General features: G+C 45.1%; 1 protein-coding gene and 1 long non-coding RNA gene across 2 annotated transcripts in view; both read right to left on the minus strand.

Annotated features, from left to right (window-relative positions):
- The window catches only part of LOC308664294, a 359,871-nt gene that overhangs the window by 246,725 nt on the left and 88,764 nt on the right, over positions 1 to 24,382 (minus strand). The window lies entirely within an intron of this gene.
- The window catches only part of COL2A1 (collagen type II alpha 1 chain), a gene marked incomplete at its 5' end in the record, with an annotated part of 87,056 nt that overhangs the window by 11,513 nt on the left and 51,161 nt on the right, over positions 1 to 24,382 (minus strand). Inside the window, 19 exons of the mRNA XM_081321374.1 lie at positions 254 to 307; positions 431 to 538; positions 1,441 to 1,494; positions 2,548 to 2,655; positions 3,987 to 4,094; positions 4,197 to 4,358; positions 7,168 to 7,221; positions 9,248 to 9,301; positions 9,619 to 9,726; positions 9,854 to 9,907; positions 10,577 to 10,630; positions 12,260 to 12,313; positions 13,640 to 13,693; positions 14,616 to 14,723; positions 15,160 to 15,258; positions 16,236 to 16,280; positions 17,420 to 17,473; positions 18,151 to 18,204; positions 22,875 to 22,928. Coding sequence (XP_081177500.1) covers positions 254 to 307; positions 431 to 538; positions 1,441 to 1,494; positions 2,548 to 2,655; positions 3,987 to 4,094; positions 4,197 to 4,358; positions 7,168 to 7,221; positions 9,248 to 9,301; positions 9,619 to 9,726; positions 9,854 to 9,907; positions 10,577 to 10,630; positions 12,260 to 12,313; positions 13,640 to 13,693; positions 14,616 to 14,723; positions 15,160 to 15,258; positions 16,236 to 16,280; positions 17,420 to 17,473; positions 18,151 to 18,204; positions 22,875 to 22,928 — 1,440 coding nt within the window. The remainder of the gene's footprint in view (positions 1 to 253; positions 308 to 430; positions 539 to 1,440; positions 1,495 to 2,547; positions 2,656 to 3,986; positions 4,095 to 4,196; positions 4,359 to 7,167; positions 7,222 to 9,247; positions 9,302 to 9,618; positions 9,727 to 9,853; positions 9,908 to 10,576; positions 10,631 to 12,259; positions 12,314 to 13,639; positions 13,694 to 14,615; positions 14,724 to 15,159; positions 15,259 to 16,235; positions 16,281 to 17,419; positions 17,474 to 18,150; positions 18,205 to 22,874; positions 22,929 to 24,382) is intronic.

The following is a 24,382-nucleotide window of genomic DNA, read 5'->3' on the forward strand; positions in this document are numbered from 1 at the left end:
CTTGTACTATTTTTGTTCAGGTAGCAGGGTTTACATTTTTAAGAGGCAGACCTACTTCACCCATTGACTTTGCAAAACACGAAGTGTTCCCTGTGGCATTTAGTCATTGTGCTATTGAAAACAAATTCTCCTGGCTACATATAGCAATGTTATCGCTGCAATTTTACTGATTGCGTTTGGCTCTGGGGGAAGTCTATAACGTTTACAGGAAGTCGGGAAAAGGTGACGCCAGACGAAGGGAGTAAGTACTCACAGGTAAGCCCCTTGCTCCTGCAAGGCCAGTAGGGCCAACGGGACCTTGAGGACCCTGGGAAAAAACAAAACAATGATACGTTGACCTAGTCTTCTGCCAATGAGAAGATCAAAGACTGTAGTTTTCAGAATGGATTTGAAGAGGGGTTTCTTTCTAACTTCTTCCTTGTTACTTAACTGTTTCTCCTCTGTCTCCTTGTTTGCCAGTTGGACCAACAGGACCTGGAGCCCCAGGTGAGCCAGGAGCACCAGGACCTCCAACAGCACCAGTCTCACCACGTTCACCCTGTTTGGAGAGGGAGAGGAAAGACACAAAGGTCAAATATTTAATGCCGCATACATGAAGGATGGAGTAAGAGACAACTACACATGCCTTTTTCTAATTCAGGCCCATGCTATTAGGAGACGCAGCATATCTTAGTCAATGCCAGAGGTGAAGAAGCCATTTGGGAAACATTTGGGAAGCTATGGTTAATCCTGGCATGACAAGGACATAGTTATGAGACTCCAGAAAATCCTTGCAGAAGTTCCTCCTTTATGCTATTTATTTACCTTTATTATTTAATTGTCTAAGGCCAGCTACTCATAAATGATTCTGGATAGTTTACATGAATTACAGCACAAGCAAAAATGTCACATTAAAACCATCACCTATTCTATCTATGCCGTTCTCCCTGTCAGGCATAAAGGGTTAAGATCACGTGTTAAGTTGCAGTTCAGAAGATTTATTGCTCAAACCTAGATACAAGAATCTAATTAACTAAAGTTCAATATTAAATTGGCGCCAGCTTAAAGGTCAACAAAATTTAAGAGAGGCCGGACCTGGACTGTTTGTCGGAATGTAATGCCTCTAAGCTGATGACATGCTTAATTCCACCCTCCAGTCCTTCTCTTATACTCTTCACTCTAACAGGGGAAAACAATTTGGGTTGTCTAGCGTTGCACTCTGTCATGAAAACTGTGCTGCCCCAGGAGACAGAATGGGACTTTTAAGAGTCGGAAGATGAGGGCTGAGAATGTGAATGGAGAAGGCAAGCCATGTAGAGGGTGGCATCCTGTCTGAGATTGGATGGGCAGATTATTATCTCTTACAACTTCCTAGTCACGTTAGTGATGAGACACTAAGCAGATAAAAGGTATGAGTGAAAATAGATGCCTGGAACTAATCAACTCCTCCAATACATTTACCTTTGGTCCTTGGGAACCATCTCTGCCTGGAGGACCATCTGAACCAGGATTACCCTGAAAACAAGAAGGGGATAGTTATTTCTGAGAAAGGCAGGAATGTGCTTGTGCAGCATGGGTCTGGCAACGAATTAAGAGTTGTAGCAGCAGCTTCTACTAATCCAAAACTGCATATGTTCCGTGATGAGCTGATCCTTGAATTGTCCCACACCACCTACTCATCTTAAACAGAAGGTGTCCTCCTCCATCTCTTGGAAGACAGACTCGAGCAAACTCTGGTTTGGTAAGTGCTTGTCTGAAATATACTTGTTATGCTATTAAAAAGGGCTTCATGTTGCAGTTACCAAGTTTTAGCCTAATCAGCAATAGCAAACAGGGCACAGAACCAGAATTACTTCCCATCTGCTACTGAACCAAACCCTCACAGTCATCTAGCTTTTTGCAACCCATTTCCCAAATTCATCCTTTTTTAAAAAAAATGTATAAGCTCTATTGTAGCTGCAGATTCTATTGCCTTTGCCATCTTATTTATCTACTGATGGTGACGGGTGAAGGAATAAGTTGAAAAGCCCTGCCTATTAGTCTGAGTATCCGCTTCTTCAATGCTGTTATCCAATCCCTCCCCTTTGCCAGTTGCCAGCTCATGCCAACCTCAACACTATTTTGTCATGAGCTTCCTTGTCCTCTATGGTTTGTAATACGGGGAAAAGGCATCTGCTCTTTTTCAGAGGGGAAATGTAGGCTTTTAATTAACGTTTGATTCTGCTTTAGCCCTATTCACCAGGGAGAACTTTCAAAAAAGGTCAAGGATCAAGGAATAAATATGTTTGGAAACAGGACATAAGCTCATCCAGAACTTGGGGACGACTTATATCAGCTACTCCTTGAAACACAATTCTGAAATATTGGATGTGGTGTCATGCTGTGGTCACATTATGTGCCATCCTCATGCCTGGTAATTAAATAACTGAGCATAACGGGGAAGGATAGATATTTATTTAAATATACACTCTCTCGAGAAGAAGTGTCCATCACAGATTCAGTATGAGAAACCAGAAGTGCCACTTTTATATTCCTGATGAGAAACATGCCTAGGTTAATTAGACTCACCTCACGACCTGGTTCACCAGAAGGACCAGTCAAACCGGGTGGACCAACTGGGCCAGGTGGGCCTCTATCTCCTGGACCTCCACTAGATCCTTGCTTACCAGGCTCACCCTGGGGAAGAAAGCCAATTTAAGAAGGCAGAAGACTATTTTGACAGTAACTTGGGCAAAGCAAAGTGAAAAACCTCAGCCGGTTTTTTTCCTCCAGATCAAATATTTGAGCCAAAAATTGTTTGCACAGATTCACTCCATAATCACGATGATGAGAAACCTGTTTAGTGCAAGGTCGCTTTGTGAGTTTTAAATATGTACGAACTGAAAATTCCCAGAAAAAATCGGGCAGAATTGGGTGAGCAGCTAATAATGCTTGTTGTTTGAGCTATGTCCAATATCCAGATAAAATTTCCCCACCATTTATTTCATGGAATAAATCATTCCCTCACATAGACAGTATTTTCTTTTCTTTTCTACACATTGTTTGGGTTAGAACCGTTCGCTCTAAGAGAAGAGACGTGTGTGGTTAAGCAAACCTAAAAAGCAAAACAAAGCCTCTTCCTGATTTGGTTGAGAGGATCAAACCTACTAATGGAAAAAAAATCTGATTCCAATCTGCTTTAGGATAGTAATTTTCAGATACAGTTTGAGAGATGCTCATCTCGCAGACGACAATTAGACTTTGCACTCTGCTATCTTGGATGCCCAGGCGTGACGTAACAGGGGCTTTGTTTTCATATTTGTTAATTAAGGAAGAAGATACATTAAATCTGTACAAGACAATTTTTCATTCATGGTAGAATTTCTCTTTGCTTATTCAACATTTTAAATTGCTTCAATCCCAAGAGGTTGAATATAGAGAATACAATCGGTATAGTTCTCATGGAGGTCGTGGTGCCATGTTGAAAGAATGCAAGTCAGCCATGGAAAATCAACAGAACACCTGACAAGTAAGAGCTTAACACTACCGTTACATTTGTGTCGGAAGCACCTACCAAAGTGCTCCCGGATTAAAAGGATTAGCCAGGGACATCACCGTTGCCCAGGAGACAGCCGAGAGGGCTCCTTCCATGTCCCCAGTATCTTCCCCGCTGAAGTGGTACCTATTTATCTACTTGCATTTGCATGCTTTGGAACTGCTGGATGGACAGGAGCTAGGGCAAATGGACGGGAACTCATTCCATCACGCGGCTTTCTCATGGGTTTCAAACTGCTGAGCTGCCAACCTCTCAATGGTCTTTTGACTCAGCGTCCAATGGCATGAGCCACCTTTCAGCTTAACACTCAAAACACTAAAAAAAATTAATCAATTAATCACTTTTGTAAAAAAAATATGGCAAAAACTCTGGTCATCTTACCAATCCAGAAGTTGTGAAATGGGTTGTCCTTGAACATTGTACGCTTTTTCAACCTATATTTTTCAAACCGGTTAACTCCCAAGATACTTACAGAAGGCCCAGGCAGGCCAGGAAAGCCTCTTTCACCTCGCTGACCAGGAAGACCCACTATGCCTCTCTGTCCCGCCAAACCCTGAGGTCCAGGTGGGCCATCTGCACCCTGGGAAAAGGAAAAGAAAGAGGAAAAGGGGAATTAATTTGCCTCAGAAATAGCCACAGGCCAACTCAGCAACTTGCACGAAAAGACAAGCTGAATACATACAGGAGGGCCGTCTTCTCCAGATTCTCCCTTCTCTCCCGGAGGACCAACAGGGCCTTGCAAACCTGGATCACCAGTGCGTCCAACTGGCCCTGCATCACCACGGGCGCCCTTGGGACCATCTTTTCCAGAAGCACCAGGTGGGCCTGGAGAACCAGGGTTACCCTAGAAATAAAACATAAAGTCTTGATTAAAAAGAAATGAGCATGAGTTGGATTGGTTTGAGGAATCACACACACACACACACACACACACACACACACACACACACACACACACACAGATAGAGATCAAAATCTTATATAAAAATGAATGTCTTTCAGGGAAAACACACGTCTATCTTGTGTAGAAAAAAATGAGCAGAGGTTCGTTTATGGGGCATTATAGTTTGAGGTGGCTTATAATGAGAGTTAGTATTTTCCCAAAAGGGAAGGAAGGAGCCAATCTTTTAAAATGGTTTAGCGTTTTCCTCCATTTGTCCAAAATCCATCAGAACCTAGAAATAAAGAGGGATGCCTGGAAATGTCATTTTCTTGCCAGAAGCTCATAGGTGTGGCCAGAATCACAACCTAAACTTCCTCTTCTGTACCATGAGCTTGCATGCTTCTCCCATCCCGCTAATTCAGCAAAAGTGTTACTTCAGTCCCTAAGAGGGATTGATTTTTCTTCTCTGTGATTGGCTCGTCTAAAAGTCAGTGACCATTGATGTGAGTTATATTCTATAGCTTTCACATGAAAACTGAACTCAGATGACTGGAAAGTCTGAGATCACAACTAGCAGACTGCACCTATTTTATAACAGGGATCAGGAGAGACAGTGGCATTGGCGCTCTTTTTCAGTGCCACAGCTCCCTCTACTGGCAAAAAGCCTACACTGTTTTATGGTCTGAAGGAAAAAAAGCCAAAGAAGAAGAAACTCATGGGAGTCGATTGAAGCTTGACAACCAATAAATTTAAATATGTGAATAAATGAAAAGTAACGCTAGAGAGGGTTGGTTTTTTTTGCACTTTGGAGAGTTAGGCAGTATGCAGCAGAGGTTTAAAATATTTTTCTTCTTAAAATACATAAATGGGGCAATGACTCAAGGGTGGTGGTGTGGGGTATGGATGCCCTAAACTTTGCCCCTTAAACCTTGCAATCTGCTCCAAATAATATAAAAGGATCAAAACCTTCAACTCTCCCTATCTGGGGGGGCTTGTTAGCGACGAGAGTAAGAATCTTGTTTTACTCTGAGCTGGCATGACAACAGAATTGAAGAGTTGTTGCTAAGTCAACTATCACACTGGGTAGAAGTAGTAATCCTTGACTTATGACCACAGTTGTTCACAACTGAGCCCAGAACTTTGGTCATAAGTCATAGTAATTAAGTGGTTCATCCTGTGACCTGACTTGATTTTATGACCATTTTTAGAATGGTTGTCAAGTGAGTCACCACGGTCATTAAGTGAACCGGGCAGCTGTTAAGCAATTCCAGCATTTCCAATGGGCATTTTTTTCTGTTTTCTCCTGGAAAATGGCAAAAATGACCGCAGAATGCTGCAACCAGTTGTCTGAATGCTGAGCCAGTTGTCAAGCATCCTAAACACATGTGGCTGCAAGGGTGTGTGTGTGTGCTGCAGTCATAACTTTGAGGATAGGTCTTAAGTAGCTTTGAGGTCTGTTGTAACTTTGAATTGTTGTTAAGTGACTGGTCGTTAAGCAAGGACTTCTGGTCGAAGAGTCAATGTAATGCATATGTCAGAGTATGGGTTTCTTCCAATTGAGACCGAGCCTCTCCTATGCCATTTAGATGAGTTGCCTTGATTGGCATTAAATATTGATAGTGGCAGGTTTTCATTGGCATAGTGGCTGATGACCCTTAGCCCTGAAAAAAATCAATCAGCGTAGAAAAGTGATTGTTATTGCTCTTAGGAGTAGCAAGCTGCAGCGCTGAGTTTCAGAACTTTTGGCGTTAGCCCTGCGGATGCCTCAAGTCGCTACTGTTTGGAAATGTACATTATGTCCAAATGAAGACCTTACTCTGAGCAATACTAGAAACATTAATTTTCCAGGAGTAAGAATGAATAACCAGTCTTTTAGAAAAAGTCATTACTTGGGTTTTATTGTCTCCACAACTAGCTGCTCCTTGATGCAATATTGGGCAAGGGCACAGTAGCTCCAGTTAAGGCCTTCTTGTATTTAAAAATAATAATAATAATGGCTGCATCATCAGCGCGAAGAACACAACAAGAGGTCTATTTGTTAGGACTGAAATGGGCCTACCACTTAGCACGTGTGGGTGGAAGTTGGCCTTTCTCAAGGCTTGAATCAGTGAGAGAATATAAAAATTAAAAAGGAAGGGGGTCAAATATACAAACCTACTGTACCCTTTATGGACATGGAGGTTTTCCATGTACAATCTTGCCAATTAATTTTATGCTGGTAAATGTCCTGCCAGGTAACTTGAGAAGTTCCTTAATGCCCAATTAGCAAACAGCCTGTTCCATAGGCAACCCTGATGTCATGGTTCCGACTAATGAAACACTTCAAAGAGCAAAACAATTTAAAGGAAAAGGCTGCCTCTTATATTGTCAAAGCAAAAACATCCATTGTTTGCAGCGTTGACACCTGTGGAACCTGTTCCTGATTACAGTTATCTCTTGTTTCTATGCGAGGGAACAGAAATGACAGACTTTCTCCTCTTTCAGTATTTTGTTTTGTGCTTTATTGCATCAATCTGAATCACACCTATGCAATCTGGCAAGCTTTTTTTTTAAAATGGTATTCCAATTGTATCCTCCTAAGAGAATCAAATTATCTTTTGTTTTGTTTCCTGTTGGAAACTTTGAACCACCATTTCAGTACTGCAAAGTGGTTGAAGCCGGGAAAGAGAGCTGGTGCTTTTATATCATTTTTATTCCTACACTGCTGATATTTCTAATTAAAATGGGGGAGGGGGGGAGGGGAAACAATGATAGACAGTGAAGAACTCACATTGGGGCCCGGTGGTCCAACGCGTCCTGCTGCACCAGGGAATCCAGTGGCACCCTAGAAAAGAAGATCATAAGCAGAACCCCTCAACAGCAGCATGTAACAGACTGATCAGCAAGTGGTGATAAACCTTCCCTTTTGATCTTCTGCCCACGTCTTGAGAACTAAAATGAGGTTTAATTTCATTAATACTGTATGCCTCTGAAATGTGGCCGAAAGCGTATCCTGTTGGACGGAGATGGGAAGATCTCCACACAGCCATGGAGATCACTGGGTGACTCTGAGCCAATCACATTATCTCAGTCTGACCTGTTCCACATGGTTCTTGTTAATGAGGACAAAGTGAGGTGTTGTGCCAAACAAGACTCTCTTAAGTCCTTGGAGGAATGGCAGGATGCAATACATTCATTTCTCTTTTTAAAAGGAAAAAAAACCCCAAACCCTCTGGATTCTGACGATCAAATGCAAGGTTGATGTTCCAAGGAAGACCTGCGTGGAATTAAGGCTCTACTGGCATTTGCCATAAGGAAAAAGGGATGTGCTTTCTTCCAACTTTGGAAGGAGGGGACCAGCACTTTCAGGGGACATAAATGACAGATAGCTTGTTTGCATTAATACTCAAGTCCATTTCCTAGTAGATTTAGGAACCCTAATCTCAAATCCTTAACCAATAATTTTCTAATTCAGAAGTAGGTAGGGTTTTTTTTGGTTTGCTGGAAAACACTTGGTCATAGGTAGCCTCACACAAAGATTGCTCTGCTAGGTGGGACTAGTCACAATGTAAGTTTTAACGAGAAGGGAAGTTATCAGAATCTGCCTTCTGTTTTTCTCCTGAGGAATGTGGTATCTATGCTCTTCTTTGTCCTGAAGGAATGGGAGGTGAGTGTATTCCAAAGAAGCACTAGACTGTAAGTTACCAGACATTTTTATTTACTAAAAATGGTAATGGGGATGCCTATTTCCAAATACTCTTGGAAATAAATATTATGTTGACAGTTTGTTTTGCAGCGTGACTGCTTCCCATCATTTTATTTTTAATTTTTTAAAAAAGAACATTTGGAAGTCCGATGAAGCGGAGAAGCAATATATGTAGGCACTGTACTGCATGTAGGTATTAAATTGGCTGTTTTTTGCTCTAATATGCAGCCCAGCAGAACATCCACATTCACTAAAAGCATCAAGCAAGGCAATGAGTTCACAGAAGGGCACAGATTGAGTTGCAACCTTCTCTATTCTAAAAGGTAAAGGTACAACTTGCTGATTCCCAAGAAAAAGTGATTAATGAAAGCACCTCTTACTGATTTGACTCATTCGCATCTTCTAAGATGAGCCTGGAGACCAGCGAGGGCAGTAACTATGCAGTTACTGTCCTCGCTCCCATTCCAGCCTTCAGAACTATGATGGAACTCATGAGTCAACATGCCGGGAATACAAAGATTGGGGTGGGAGTCGGGTGGCTGATTTATACTTACTTAATCCAAAGGCAGGGTTAAAGTTAAGCCTCTCACTTGATGGTACATTTTTTTTATCACAATATACAAGTAGTTTGTGATTGTCTTCTTCTGGGATGGTTTTTAACCTCTTTTTTAGTCCAACACTGCTTATATTTTTTTTTAGATCAGTCCAGATCGACTAGTACTGCCATCTAGCAGGCAACTGTAACACGACATTAGTAACGTATCTTTAATTTTTTTTTTCTGTGCAGAATAAGATAAAGTGTCTACAATAGGATGTGGAATCCTTTTTGTCTTGGAGCCGCATTTTCATTCATCTTCAGACATCTCTTTTGACATAGGTTAGAACAAAAGTGGAAAGGATTTCTCCCGACATTATTCTTCAGATACTAGCGACAAAGCCAAGTGGAATAATCATTTTTTAATTCTCCAGTACATAACTGTTCATCTACACAGCTGATAATTCCCCTTATCATTATGTTCACTATTTTAAAGAATGGCTTCACAGCGCATCTCGTTCACGCTGGTAGTAGAGATGCATTAAAGGAAAGCTGTGAACGATGAACATTAGCGCTATGCTTTGGCCTGCGTGGGGGGGAGGGGAAGCAATCGATTCACCAAATACTCACTGGGGGTCCTTGTGCACCACGAGCTCCTTTTGGACCTGTTACACCAGTAGGACCCTGTTGAAAAGCAAAATGAAAAGCAGGAAATCAGGGCGTGCACCTTTCATCACTGGTTGATGTAGCACTGCTTCATTCAACAGATACTAGCCTTCCCCAGTTCTTCCACACACACCCTCTGATAGACCTCCTGGCCTTCAGAAGCTATGCCTGGGACATGGTAGTAAATTCACTGACAACGTGCTAAACCCGTGTGTACTTTTGGGTTAGCAGCTGCTTTACAGACTCTGTGTGTGTGTGTGTGTGTGTGTGTGTGTGTGTGTGTGTGTGTGTGCGCGCACACACACACTTCCGATTCAGGAAGCGGTTTCACTGACCTGTGGACCAGGAGCACCAGATGGCCCTTGTGGACCAGGGGATCCAGCGTCTCCTTTCTGGCCAGATTCACCTTGCTCACCTTTAGCACCAGGCTGGCCGTCAGCCCCCTGCATTGGGGAGAAAAGTGGGGAGGGGGGAGGAGGAGGAAGAAACCCACCATGATAAGACATCAGGAGCCATTGGACCATTTCATAACAGAAGTGCGATAGCTTGGAACTGTCATGCTGTACTCACAGGGGGGCCAGCAAATCCTGCAGGGCCAGGCGGTCCAGTTTCTCCACGCTCGCCCTGAAACAGAAACAGCAGTTGGAAATGGAAAGGAACCGAGGTCACACACTCAGACTGGGCCACAGCTGGCCCACTTCTGCAGCTGTAGGGGCAGTTCTGCTTTCTAGATGCTAGTCCAGGGACAGGATCTCTCCAGCTGTTCCACAGACCACAGGATCTGTCATAAGGCTGGCGTGTGCCCCGACAAATATGATTTCTACTGCTCAGGCATTATAAAGCGATTGTTTAGGAACAAACTGTTTCCTAAGATCTTCTGAAGAGATCTTGCAAATTATCTTTTTTTTCAGAAGAATCCACAGGGGAGTTCTGTAGCACTGGGCATTCTTCTATAGATACTGCTGCTTTTCTGCGTGAAGACAATACTGAGCAGCTTTCCACAACTGGCGGAAATCCATGAATTGTCAGCTAGTCTCTAGTGGGCTTCCCTAGATGCTAATCAAAACAGCAAGAGCCTTCTGAGATGAATTCTACGATAGTACGATAGGGAGAAAGGGGACCAATTTTCTCTTCAAGCGGAAACAATTCCATAAAAGTACACCTAGAGTTTGTTCCTATGCTGCTCGTAGGAGTTTCAATAGTTCCTATTAGGATTTGGGCCAGCCTGAATCTTGTCCCCCATTTGTCCCAACAAACTTCCATTGGGAGGTTTCACAACGGCAGCAAACTTACAGGGGCACCACGTGTGCCAGCAGCTCCACTTGGACCAGGAGGACCAGATTCACCCTGCAGGGACAGAAAGGAGGTAATAATAATCATAATAATAAAGTTGGAAGGGACCTTGGAGGTCATCTAGTCCAAACCCCTGCTCAGGCAAGAAACCCTATACCATTTCGGACAAATGGCTGTCCAGTCTCTTCTTAAAAACTTCCAGTGTTGGAGCATTCACAACACAACAACCTTCTGGAGGCAGGTTGTTCCACTGGTTAATTGTTCTAACTGTCAGGAAATTTCTCCTTAGCTCTAGACTGCTTCTCTCTTTGGTTAGTTTCCATCCGTTGCTTCTTGTCCTGCCTTCAGGCGCTTTGGAGAATAGCTTGACTCCCTCTTCTTTGTGGCAGACCCTGAGAGATTGGAACACTGCTATCATGTTCCCCCTCGTCCCCTAAGACAGCGGAGTGTTTGTTGCTGAAAGAGAATCTCTTCCGCTAAAGGTTGTAGCTCAGAACACAATATGGGGTTAAAGTGCTAGTGAGGTGAATGGTCCTGAGTTTTATTAATAGGACGAAAAGGCGCATGCAGATAGTCCTCGACTTACAATAGTTTGAAAAAAGTGACTTAGGACCATTTTTCAGAGTTACGACTGTTGCAGCATCCCCATGGCCATGTGATTTACATTTGGATGCTTGACAGCTGGTGTCATATTTATGACAGTTGCAGCGCCCTAGGGGCATGTGATCCCCTTTTGCCACCTTCTAACAAGCAGAGACAGTGAGGAAGCCAGGGTCACTTAACAACCATGTTAGTAATCTAACACTTCAGTGATTCACTTATCAAATGTGGCGAGAAAAGTGGTAAAGTGGGGCAAAGTTCACTTAACAAATTTCTCGCTTAACAACGTACATTTTGGGCTCAGTTGTGGTTCTAAGTTGAGGACCACCTGTATTGTGTAATTACTCTTTCAATATTCTGATAATTGGTTTTTTTTATTATTAGAGCAACTAAACCATCGGGCATCATAAGGAAATAAGAATAAGAACACAATCCTTGCTCATTTCATGACTGTATTGTAAACCATGCAGGTGTAGTGGGGGGAAACTGGCTGAGATTTGCACACACTGTGGAGACTAGCCAGACTAACTAGGTAATAAGGATAGAAGATAAATGGATTCCGCTGAGCAGGAAAACAAAAAAGAGCCAAAGTAAATAGATAATTATCTACATGTTCTTCCCACTGAACAGTTCTCATTGCTAGAATTCCCGATTCTCTGGTTCCTTCCTAAACCCCAGGAATCAATGAAAGTCAGACACACGAGAATTCAATAAGCCCATCAATGTCAACATAAGGGGGTTATCAGTACAGCTCTAAACTTATGAAATCACATCAAATTGATACTTCATTCACCACGTTTTCCTCATCTCTCTGAATCTAGGTCAAAAAGCACAGCAAACGTAAGGAAGTTCCTATTGTGCATACTGCTTTGCGTACACTTTTTGTCATAAAGAATAGCTTCCAGGTTTTCTCAAAGGCATTGGAAATAGCTATTAAGGCACTCTGATGTGCAGTCGTAGCCCAAATTCTCAGTGCCGTGTGAGAGGAAACATTACTGTCGAAGCACAACTATTCAGAGGACTCCCACAAGGCCCCTAGCTGCCTCGCTGCCACATGACCTAACAAGAGACAGGACCTCTTACCTTCTCTCCACTAGGGCCAGCAGGACCAGTAGGACCAATAGGGCCAGTCAATCCCTGACAATGGAAAAAATGAAGAGTTAGATGTGCTGATAGAGAGCAAGAGCCATCCGTCTGGATCAAAGGTATCCCAACCTTGTGTTTACATCCTCACCTATTAAACCAAAAGAGGTCCAAACCAAACTAGTGACTCACTTCATCCAGTTGAGCCTTTTTCCTTGACTCTGTCCATTTTCAATTAAAAGCCATTCTACAGGCATACATTGCACAAAACATCCCGCTTGAATTAAGTTATATTGAACTTTCTATAGCCCCGTTAGTCTTCTTCTGCCTGATCTAACGGCCCACTAGAAAAGGTAATGGTAAAAGTTTTTCTTAGCTAATTATCCCCAGACCTTTTCTAATTTAATACCGTTAGCATACCCTCCCCAGTATTTGGGTTTGGATCTCGGTCTTAGTCACTGTGTTCTGCCATCTAATATGGTTAAGGAATGAATGAAGGTGGTATAGTTGCAACTCCAAGCATGACAGTAAACACTGAACAAGACTTGGGAACTAAATCTTGTTCATAGCCAACTTCAGCCCTCCTTCAGGCCTTAGATGAGGAGGTGAGGGTGTTTGTCCCTGAAAACCCCCACCTCCTGATGCCATTCTTCCATTAAAAAATCCAGAAGATGAGGTGCTACCATCACAGCCTGTATCCCCTGCACAGGGAAAGTATTGTCTCAGTTCAACACTGGGCTCCACTGCTTGTGTGCCCTCACTTGAATTGAACACACTGGACAATGGACCCCTTATGCCTTTGTCCCATAATACACTTGGGGTTATAGTTTAGCAAGCTAAGCACTTGCGACTTAATTCCAAAGCTTAACTGAGCCTTCATTTTTATGGATCCTTCATTGGGGATTTGAGTCTTGTATCTATTGGATAAAACAAGGTGCTATCATCACAGACTGTATTTTGTTGGATACAAGATAACTTCCAAACATAGGACAACTCCAGAGTAAATCATCTAAGGGTGGCTAGATGATATGGAGGGTTGCCTCTGCAAAGGGTGAGGAGACATGCTTAAAGTGTATCTCACTCAGTAAGAGATGTTTAATCACACACAGAGACACAAACATACATGCACGCATGCACACGCACACACACACACACACAAGTTTTAAAAGCACTAGAATACCCTGCAGTTTAATTTTTCTAAAGCTCTCTGTCAGATTAATAGGTGTTGTCAAGGTTTCTGGAATTAGGCACTAATTAAAGTCTAGAATTACAGACCAATAAGTTACCTATTCCCCCTCCCCACTAGCCATCCATTTATTTCATTAAATAAAAATTTTGCTGCCTTAAGGGAAGAGAAATTGATTTCTGCTGTGGACATACTCGGCCGCCATCTTTGCCAGGAGCACCTTCTGGGCCTTTCTCACCAGCATCACCCTGTTGGTAAAATACCAAAGAAATAATGACAGTAAGTAACCCATATCAACTCCTGGAACTCTTGATCATTTAGATTGCAATGTTCTGCTCTGGTCTATTGTTTAATTTTATTACACTTTTTTAAAAAAATGGCGTTTATTTTTTTTTAAATGCGTGGTACTATATATATATAAATTGAGCAGCAATATAACTATTTAATGCTATTGTAACGAAAAATCAATAATCTTTTTCTAAACAAAGAGAAAATTTAAAAACATTTTAGTAAACTATACTGTCAGGACCCACCCCAAACCACGTCTTAGGAAGACAAAAACTCTTGGAGTCAGTTCTAGTCCAAAAGGAATCTTTACTAGGACATGCTTGGTTGTGGGAATACAAGACAGGACTTAGTATTGTTTTACAAACTGAAATTTTATAAAGGGTACCCGGTTCAACCCACCTTCCCTCAACCCTATTTGGTCAGCCCCCATCCTTCTACTTCGTGTCATCCCTTTCGTGGGGGGAAAAAAGGAACTTCGAATCTTTATGGTTATTGCCTTCTTCCTCTCCAGAATTAAAAGAAGACACAACCAGATACCTTCTTCTCTAACCCTCCCTTTTGATCCCCCCAGTTCAAAAGGTTTCCTTGGTCTTTCAAATAACCTAAGGCAGGCTGAATCCACATGCGCTCCTCCTTCCTCGGGAGATGGCAGAATCCATGGGGGGGGGGGGGATAATGTTTTAAACATACATTTATGAATGTGATATAAAAGGATTCTGACATATACAGAGAATTAAAAAAAACATAGGAAACTAAGGGATTTTAAAAAAAACATTATAAGCAACTAAACAAAACCCAACAGTTTTTTTAAAAAAACCCAGCACATCCAAACTCTTGAAAATATGGTGCTATGAAATTCCAGGGAAAATCGCTACTACTTACCCTGTCTCCCTTTGCTCCAGGAATACCTCCAGCTCCTCTCTCACCAGGCATTCCCTGCAGACCTGGGGGGCCTTGGGCCCCAGGAGGCCCAACAGGACCAGCTACACCCTGGGCGAGAAAAACAATGCAGGGCAAGGTATTAGGTGCACTAGATAATATTCAGAGGAGAGCCAGCTCGATGTAGGGTTAAAGCGACAAGCTAGAACCTGGGAGTTCTAGTCCCGCCTTAGGCACAAAGCCCACTAGGTTATCTTGGGCCAGTCTCAGCTCTAGAAGGGAGTCAATGGCAAACGTGCCCCCAAAAAATCGCAGGGAACTGGGCTTCTCCAACCTGGTACTTGCCAGGTGTGCTGGATTTCAACTTCCAGTCTATACCGGCCAAAGAATTGTGGGACTTGACTAAACGCTTCTGGTGGGCACCAAGCTGGGGAAAGCTCTTCTGGATGAGTCCAATGCAACTTTTTCTTCTTCTTGGCAGCCACTAGGTGGCGAAACGAATCAGCTTCATTACACAGTAAGAAAATAGGGCAAAGAAGTGGCCTACCTTGGGTCCATCAGTACCAGGAGTACCAGGAAGCCCTCGAGCACCAGCCAAGCCTTGCGCACCTGCAGGTCCACGTTCTCCCGGGAAGCCACGTTCACCCTGGAAAGGAGAGATTTTCCTTAGTGCCTTTGAGATTCTATACCAGTGGTGGCGAACCTACGGCACAGCACGCGTGCCACAGGCGGCACTCAGAGCGCTTTCTGTGGGCACATCCGCCATGCCCTGGAGATGGCAACTGTCCCTCTTCAACCAGCCACCTGCTAACTCGCCAAGGCCCCACGTGGCCGGATGCATCCCGGCACGGCTGATTCCCACCCCCCCACCCCATCCCTCCTGGCCTCGCACGCTCTCCTTTTCCCAGGCACGACCCACTGCACCGCCTCCTCAGCTGTCGGCCGGCCATCCAGCTCAGAGGCGGCTTCTTTGAACTGCTGGTGACGGGCTGCCAAGCCCCAGAATGCGCCTGTCGAGGGGCCAGCAGGCTGTGGCTGCTGACAGACACCATCGGCCCCCATGCGCTCGCTGGCCTCTGTGTGCAGGGGCCGATGGTGTCAGGGAGCAGCCACCCCAGCCCTTGCCTTGTTCTATGGCAATGGCACCCACACAGGAAGAGCCTCTTGCCTACCACCCCACCTGCCAGAGACCCCCTGGATCTCCCCAACCCTGCCCACCCCCCCACAGGCATTCCTCCCCATGAGCAACATTGAGGTAACTACACCCACCTTGGCCACACCCACCCAATCTGCCATGACCACCACAGTCACGCCCACCCGGCAATAAATAAGTGGGTTTTGGGTTGCACTTTGGGCACTCGGTCTCTAAAAGGTTCGCCATCACTGTTCTATACCAGGGCTCTTCAAATTTGGCCCTTTTATGACTTGTGGACTTCAACTCCCAGAATTCCTCAGCCAGCCATGCCTGGCTGAGGAATTCTGGGAGTTGAAGTCCACAAGTCATAAAACGGCCAAGTTTGAAGACCCCTATTCTATACAGATAAGTAGTGAGTCAAGCTGCTGTTTCACCAGCTCCATTTATGAGCAAGTTCAAAGGCTCAAATTTAAGTGTAGGTGACTTACTCTGGGACCAACAAGACCAGCAGCACCAGCCTCTCCAGGAACACCCTGAAAGCAAAACAAGAGAGTTAGAAACAGAAGGCAAGGGAAAGAAGCTACTAAAAATTAACATGACACCCTATTTTTTAGTCATTAGCAAACATGGCAAACTAAAAAACAAAATCCATAGATCCAGATGAAGAAAAACTCAACTCACGTGTTAAGTTTTAATTTGGATTGACATTTCCCCCCCCCCCCCAGCCTTTTCACTTTTAAATATCTAACGACATATTGGCAAAAAAAAACCTCTACAAGGTAAAGTCATAATGAGAATTATATACAGGAGAAATTGGTTGTTTTTGATCGTACATGGCTATGCTTCAAAAGTCTGACCGACCGGTATGATTATGCCTATTGTTATTAAGAGCTAAGTGGTTCAGTGAATACCAGAGAGACAAATTGCTTCCTGCATTGTATGCCTACTAAATATCTCAATAGTGATTCATCATTTCTATTTAGCAATGGCAGGGTTGTGTGCATGAAACACCTAATTTACTTTTGATACTGAAAACCTATTGGTGAAATGTAAGCAGCTTTTCAGGGGATGCTTCAGTCAACACTCTGTTGAGTTCTTCTGCTGGCGATGTCATGATGATGATGATCTTTATTACTCTACCTCCATCACCACACACAAGACTGGAAGCATTATATATCAAGTAATGGTACCCATAAATCTTAATTTCTGATATACTGTAGCATCTATTCTATAAGCTTTCTTGGACTGCTGCCAAATGAAACCTGCACTGGGTCTACGTTCAAACTCAACGAACATCTCTAGAGGTCTTCAAACATAAGTTGAACGGTTATCTAGCAGACCCTGTGCTGAGCAGGTGATTGAACTACTAGATGATTTCTACAGTCCATTCCAACTTCAATGACATTATTCCTTAAGATGTTTTAATCAAATATTGATTTCTCCCCAAATATAGCTACGCTATGCAAGCACTAGTGTACAGTGCTCGTATAGTATAGTTATACAGCCTGGACCTATTCAGCAGGCTAACACAGATGCCCATTGCCAACTAAACCGGCTTTCCTGAAGTATGTTTTTTTCCATGATGATTTCATTAGAAACTCAGCTCAGTGTCAATGCAGAAGTCTGCAATTCTATAGTTTTGTTTAGCTAAATATCTATTACCGGTACTTACTTGGTCACCTGGTTTTCCACTTTCACCTGGAGGGCCTGGGGGGCCTGGAAGTCCCTGAAAACAAGATATTATTTTTGCATTAGGAAGTCTCACTTCATTCTCTTCAAAAAGTAACATCCTGCCCCAGCTAAGTGGGCCCAGTGCAAAAAAGAGAACTTTCAGATCCAAAAGAACAGTCATTAATTTATCATCAAACATGAAATAAGTCTAGTACTGGACCTGTACAACAGTATCCCCCTACCTGGATGATATGACAACTATGGATACATTCCTGTTGTAGCTCTCAAACGTCTGCAACAAAACTACATCTGCCTACCTGAGCACCCCTGATTAATACATCACCCCAATTCAGCTTCATTCTTTCTCACTCTTCCAGAGTTTCTTCTGTGTAAACAGTGAGTTACATAGATTTTAGGATGTGCCAGGAAATTAACTAAGCCCAGGAAAAGACAGACTAAATAAAAAATAGTAGTTTCTTGGTTGTCTCCTCAGTACCTGATAAAATTATGTGGCAGGAAGTTATTGTCAATAAACGCAACCCTGAAAACATGTTTACACCCTTGAGGAACAGATAAAACTCAATACTATAGAAAGTTTTCATCTCCTTTCAGCAGGAACTGGGGAGTCTTTTCCTCCTGCCTGTGTCTATTTATACTCCCCTGCACAAACAGATTTACTTGCTAGGACTCTAGCATGGTAGTAAAGGGGTGGAATAGAATTGCTGAGCTTACTTGGAATCCAGATGGTCCAGGAGCACCCTGTTCACCTCTCTCTCCAGCAGGCCCCTGAAAATAATATCATCATCACCATCATCATCATCATCAACAACAACAACAACAACAGCACTGTGAGCCTAACAAGATGTGGAGAGATTTAATTTTTAATTTAATTTAATAACATTTATATACCGCCCTTCTCCCTGAGGACTCAGGGCGGTTCACAGGGCAGAATAAAATAGCAAATACAAACATTAAAAAAAAGATTAAACAATTGCCCTAGTTAAAAACAATGGAAATACAGTGCTAAAAACCCCAAGAAAAATTAAAAGACCAAAGATAAAACAACCCCAACAATCCCCATCAGGCTAGGCCAGCTTGTACAAACAGAAATGTCTTAAGATCGCGGCGAAAGGAGCGAAGATCGGGCGCCATCCGGAGCTCTACCGGTAGCTGATTCCACAGCTCCGGAGCGCCCACAGAGAAGGATCTCCCCCTGGGGGCCACCAATCGACATTCTCTGATCGGTGGCACCCTGAGGAGGCCCTCTCTGTGGGAACGCACAGGGCGCAGGGAGCTTGATGCCGGCAGCAGATGTTCCCTGAGGTACTCCGGCCCCATGCCATGGAGTGCTTTGAACACTGTTACCAGTACCTTGAATCTCACCCGGAAGACAACTGGCAACCAATGCAGCTCACGGAGCAGAGGTGTAACGTGGGAGTATCGGGAGACTCCCAACACCACTCTCGCGGCTGCATTCTGTACCAGTTGGAGCTTCCGGGTGGTCCTCAAGGGCAGCCCCATGTAGAGAGCGTTGCAGTAGTCCAGACGAGAGGACACGAGCGCATGAGTGACCGTGCATAGATCATCCCGGCTAAGATAGGGCCGCAACTGACGCACCAGGCGAACCTGTGCGAAGGCCCCCCTAGTCACAGCTCCTATATGGTCTTCTAAGGTGAGCCGTGAATCTAGGAGGACCCCCAAGTTGCGAGCCCTATCTACGGGGGGTAATAGTTCACCCCCCATAGCCAGAGGTGGAATGTCCGAATAAACCCGGGATGAAGGTATGCAAAGCCACTCAGTCTTGTCGGGGTTGAGCTGGAGTCTGTTCCTCCCCATCCAGACCCGAACCGCCTCCAGGCAACGGGACATCACGTTGAGGGCATCACTGGGGTGGTTTGGGGTCGAAAAGAAAAGTTGGGTATCATCAGCATACTGATGATACCCAACTCCAAAGCCACGAATGATCTCACCCAGCGGCTTCATGTAGATGTTGAACAGGAGAGGCGAGAGGACCGACCCCTGAGGAACTCCACAAATGAGAGACCTCGCGGTCGACCTCTGCCCCCCTGCCAACACCGACTGCGAACGTCCCAAGAGATAGGAGGAGAACCACTGTAAAACCGTGCCTCCCACTCCCAATCCCCTGAGACGCCGCAGCAAGATACCATGGTCGATGGTATCGAAAGCCGCCGAGAGGTCTAATAGGACTAGGACAGAGGAATGCCCCCTGTCCCGAGCCCTCCAGAGATCATTCACCAGCGCGACCAATGCCGTCTCCGTGCTGTGCCCGGGCCTGAAACCCGATTGGTACGGGTCTAGATAATCCGCTTCATCCAGGACCAGAGGGAGCTGATGCGCCACCACACTCTCAACAACCTTCGCAAGAAAGCAAGAAAGAAAGGACGAAAGTTGTTCAATACAGCCGGGTCCAGGGCAGGCTTCTTGAGGAGAGGCCTCACCACCGCCTCCTTCAAGACGGCGGGGAAGACACCCTCACTCAAAGAAGCCGATATAACTGCCTGGAACCAGCTGCGTGTCCTCTCCCGGGCTGCATAAACCAGCCAGGAAGGGCACGGGTCCAGTAAACATGTGGTGGTGCTCAGCCTCCCCATGATCCTGTCCACTTCCTCCGGAGTCACAGAATCAAACTCCTCCCAGGTGATATCGACAAGACCGCCCGTGTCCTGATCGTCAGACTCTGCCCAGTCAGAGTCCAGACCGGTCCGAATCCGAGCGATTTTGTCCGACAGATGTTGGTTAAACTCCTCGGCACGTCCCTGCAAGGGATCCTCCCTCACCTCCTGATTTAGGAGGGAGCGAGTCACCCTAAACAGGGCAGCCGGGCGATTATCTGCGGACGCAATAAGGGTGGCGAAGTGGTTGGACCTCGCCTCCCTAATTGCAGCGAGATAAGACCTAATATAGGCTCTTAGTCGCAATCGGTCGGGTTCGGATCGGCTGGACCTCCAACCGCTCTCTAGGCCCCGTCTCCGACGCTTCATCTCCCGGAGCTCCGCAGAAAACCATGGAGCTCGACGGGATCTGCACCGGGTCAGGGGCCGCAGGGGTACAACTCGGTCAAGGGCCTCAGTGGCCGTCCTTTCCCAGGCTTCCACTAAGGCCTCGGCCGAGCTGTGAGAAAGGGAGGCAGGTGGGGACCCCAGCGCCGCCTGGAACCTCTGGGGATCCATTAAGCGTCTGGGGCGGTACCATTTGAGTGGTTCCAAACACCCACGGCGGGGGGTGGCAAAACGGAAGACCAGCCGCAGGAGATGATGATCGGTCCATGACAGGGGCATAATAATTGGAGAGCCCCCACCAAGATCATCTAACCACCGTCCAGACAAGAAAACAAGGTCAAGGGTGTGGCCTCCCTCATGAGTCGGTCCCGAAATTACTTGCGTCAGGTCCATGGCCGTCATGGAAGCCATGAACTCCCGAGCCAACTCAGATGATCCTCCCAGAGATGGTAGGTTGAAGTCCCCCAAAACTATAAGTTTCGGGAACTCAACCACCAGCCCAGAGAGGGCATCGAGCAGCTCGGGCAGGGCTGCTGCTGCGTGACTAGGCGAAAGGTACACCAGCAGCAAGCCCAACTGCGCACCAGGGCCGCATCTCAAAAAGAGAGACTCACACCCGACTATCTGGGGAACGGTGGCCTCCCGCGGACACAAGGTCTCCCTCATAACAACAGCCACTCCCCCACCCCTACCCTGAGCCCGAGGCCGGTGCAGCACCCGGAAACCTGGTGGGCAAAGATCAACCAGAGGAACACCGCCCTCTGGGCCCAACCAGGTTTCCGTGATGCAAGCCAGGTCAGCCTGCTCCCCCTCGACCAAGTCTCGGACGAGAGGGGCCTTGTTAACGACTGACCTGGCATTCAAATACACCAGCCGGAGCTCAGGAGGCTGCACATCCTCACTCCCGGGACCTCGGGGCGGAACCAGAGGGTCGGAGTGCCTCACCGCTTGTAAGCAGCGGAGAGGCCTTCCCTGAGATCGATACGGCCCTCTGTTCCTACACCTGCTGCCATTCCCTATCGTCGTGGGAATAGATAATCCCACGACTGGCCCAGAAGCCCCAGAAGCAGCCGACCCCCGTTCCTCCCCTCCGCGATCAGCCTCAGCACTAGCCTGAACAAAGGTAGTTGGACTGCCCCCCTCGTCCAAACAACCAAGAAAAGAACCGCAGCAAGATAAAACTCACGTAAGCAAAAATCAGGGATTACTTAAAGATTACTTACAGTTAAGTCTTATTAAATGGGTTCATACTCGCTTGCATTATTGGAAGTCCCTGAATTTCAATATAGTTACATTTTTATTACAATTAAAAAGGCCTTCATGGTAGCTATTGCGTTGAGCCCTCAGCAGCACAATGCCAAGTTCTGTTACTCATCCTACTGAATTCTATGGTTCTGCTGTGATCATCACCGTCTTGTCCCACAGCTTCATTTCCTGCTTTGCTGCAAAATTCACATTCTACCCATAATTTAGAGCTCTTCACATGCCTTTTAGTAATGTATGAAATGAAAATATGAGGGAAGATGGTGATGATCACAGTGAAACCACAGAATTTGCAAACATGAGTAACAGAAATTGACATTCTATTGCTGAGGGCTCAACACTTAAAGTCTTTGAACCACGGAGACTGGATTAAAATCCATTCTGCTTATTGGGAGAACATGAGCCAGTCTCGGCCTAATCTACCCCTCAAGACTTTTGCAAGGATAAAGTGGAGTATGAAGAAAAGCAGATGTGTGACTCTTTGAGATGTTCACAGGAAAAAATAGCTATAAATGTAATAAAGAAATAAACATTAATATACAGAATAAAAAGGTAAAGGTTCCCCCACACATGCGTGCTAGTCGTTTCCGACTCTAGGGGCCGGTGCTCATCTCCGTTTCAAAGCCGAAGAGCCAGCGCTTGTCCGAGGACGTCTCCGTGGTCATGTGGCCGGCATGACTAGACGCCAAAGGCGCACAGAACGCTGTTACCTTCCCACCGTAGTGGTCCCTATTTTTCTACTTGCATTTTTTACGTGCTTTCGAACTGCTAGGTTGGCAGAAGCTGGGACGACTAACAGACGCTCAATCTGTTACCCGGCACTCGGGATTCGACCCGCCAAACTGCCAACCTTCTGATCGACAAGCTCAGCGTCCTAACCCACTGAGCCACCGCGTCCCTTCAATTTATAGAATACTCCCCGTGCAAATCAAAGAGGATGAATGAGAAACTATCATTGTATCCAACTAATGGAATCCAATGAAGGACAGTGACCTTTGCTTAAATAATCTGCTGAGTTCCCAGTTTCACAACAAGCCAAAAGGAAATCCTGCTAATCCTCATAAAGTCTCAGTCTCCCTAAACTTAGGGAAAGATAGGATTTTGATTTTGCCTCCTTTCTGTGATGTTTATACCTAGGTAATCTGTAGATGGCATATTCCAAAAATTACTCACAGCAGGTCCTGGTGGTCCCCCTGCTCCTGTCTCGCCATCTTTGCCAGGAAGACCCTGAGAGAAACAGGTGCAGACAAAAAACCTTCATTAATCATGTCAACTCTCCTTCCATTACCACGTAGCTAGTAATCCTTGCTCTGGGAAGAGGAAGCAGGAGGAGGAGGGGAAGAACAGTTTTGGTGGGGTTTATGCATGTTTCTGGAACCTCTGTCTTCTTCCTTTTAATAACTCTCAAAGAGAAAAATGTCCAGTCAGACAAATATGTCAAGATTTGTCAAAATGGAATGAAAATGTGTAACTCTGGGGGAAAAAAAATCTAAGATTGCTGTTGCTTGCTTCTCCTCGCTGAGGGCAGCAGGCACTCCAAAGTGTCCGCCTAGCAGTTATAAAAGTGTAGCACAAACACACTTCATCCGCTGTGCCTATTGGCATTAGCTGCTCTGTACACAAGTGAAATGTTCAAGAAAGAAAGGAGACCTGGGGACGTGCACCCATATTCTGAGGCTTCTAAAGCAGGCGCATGATTCTGAACAAACAAAATTGCTTTTCAAATAGTTCAAGGTTCTGCATCCCTTTCCAACTAATTCTACCAAACGAGTTTGTTTCATTGTTAGAAATGGGGTTGATGAGCTTCCTTGTGAATACATTTGTAGGAAACTTAAAGAAGACAGAACAGCAACACGGAGTTGTGTAAGTAGTTTTAATGTGCTTCTGTACCAGCACTGATTTGTTTGCATAACTGGTCGTGAGAATATAAATAAATAAATAAATAAATATAAATAAACCTTTATTGTCAAAGTACAACATGTGTACATTGAGATTAGCTGAGCCTCCCCCCCCGCGCTCTCTCCCCCCAACACACAGTGACAACAAACCCTCCATCCTACCACACCATGTGAACCAACTACACCACACACCAGCCTCCCAAGTCAATTCTGCATAAGATTATGTCCCATTTAAAAGCCTAACAGCCCACGGATAAAAGCTATTTTTCAGCCTGTTGGTACGGCTGGCTATATTCCTATATCTCCTACCGGATGGTAGGAGAGTAAAGAGATACCGTCCAGGGTGTGAGTCGTCCCTGAGAATTTTCCTCACTCTTCCAAGGCAACGAGCCCTGGTGATGTCATCCAGTGGTGTCAGGGGACAGCCCACAATGTCTTGTGCTGTGCTCACTACCCTCTGTAATACTTTCCTGTCCGCGGCTGTCAGACCAGCATACCAAACCACAATACCATACGAGAGGACGCTCTCTATAGTAGACCGGTAAAAGAGGGTCATTAGCCGTTGTTCTACCCTGTTCTTCCACAAGACCCTAAGAAAGTGAAGCCTCTATTGGGCCTTTCTAGCCACCTGGGTTGTGTTAACTTTCCAGGTCAGATCTTCACAGATCATTTCCCAAAGCCTCTTATCACTGCACCTCAACATTTAAGATCTCGGCTAACATCTGCCCTCCACAGATGTGGCCTAAGAAGGCAAGAAGAGGATGGACTCTTCTCTGAGAGATA

Source organism: Vipera berus (assembly GCF_964194415.1).
Source record: "Vipera berus genome assembly, chromosome: 2".
In the NCBI taxonomy this organism is placed as follows: Eukaryota; Metazoa; Chordata; class Lepidosauria; order Squamata; family Viperidae; genus Vipera; species Vipera berus.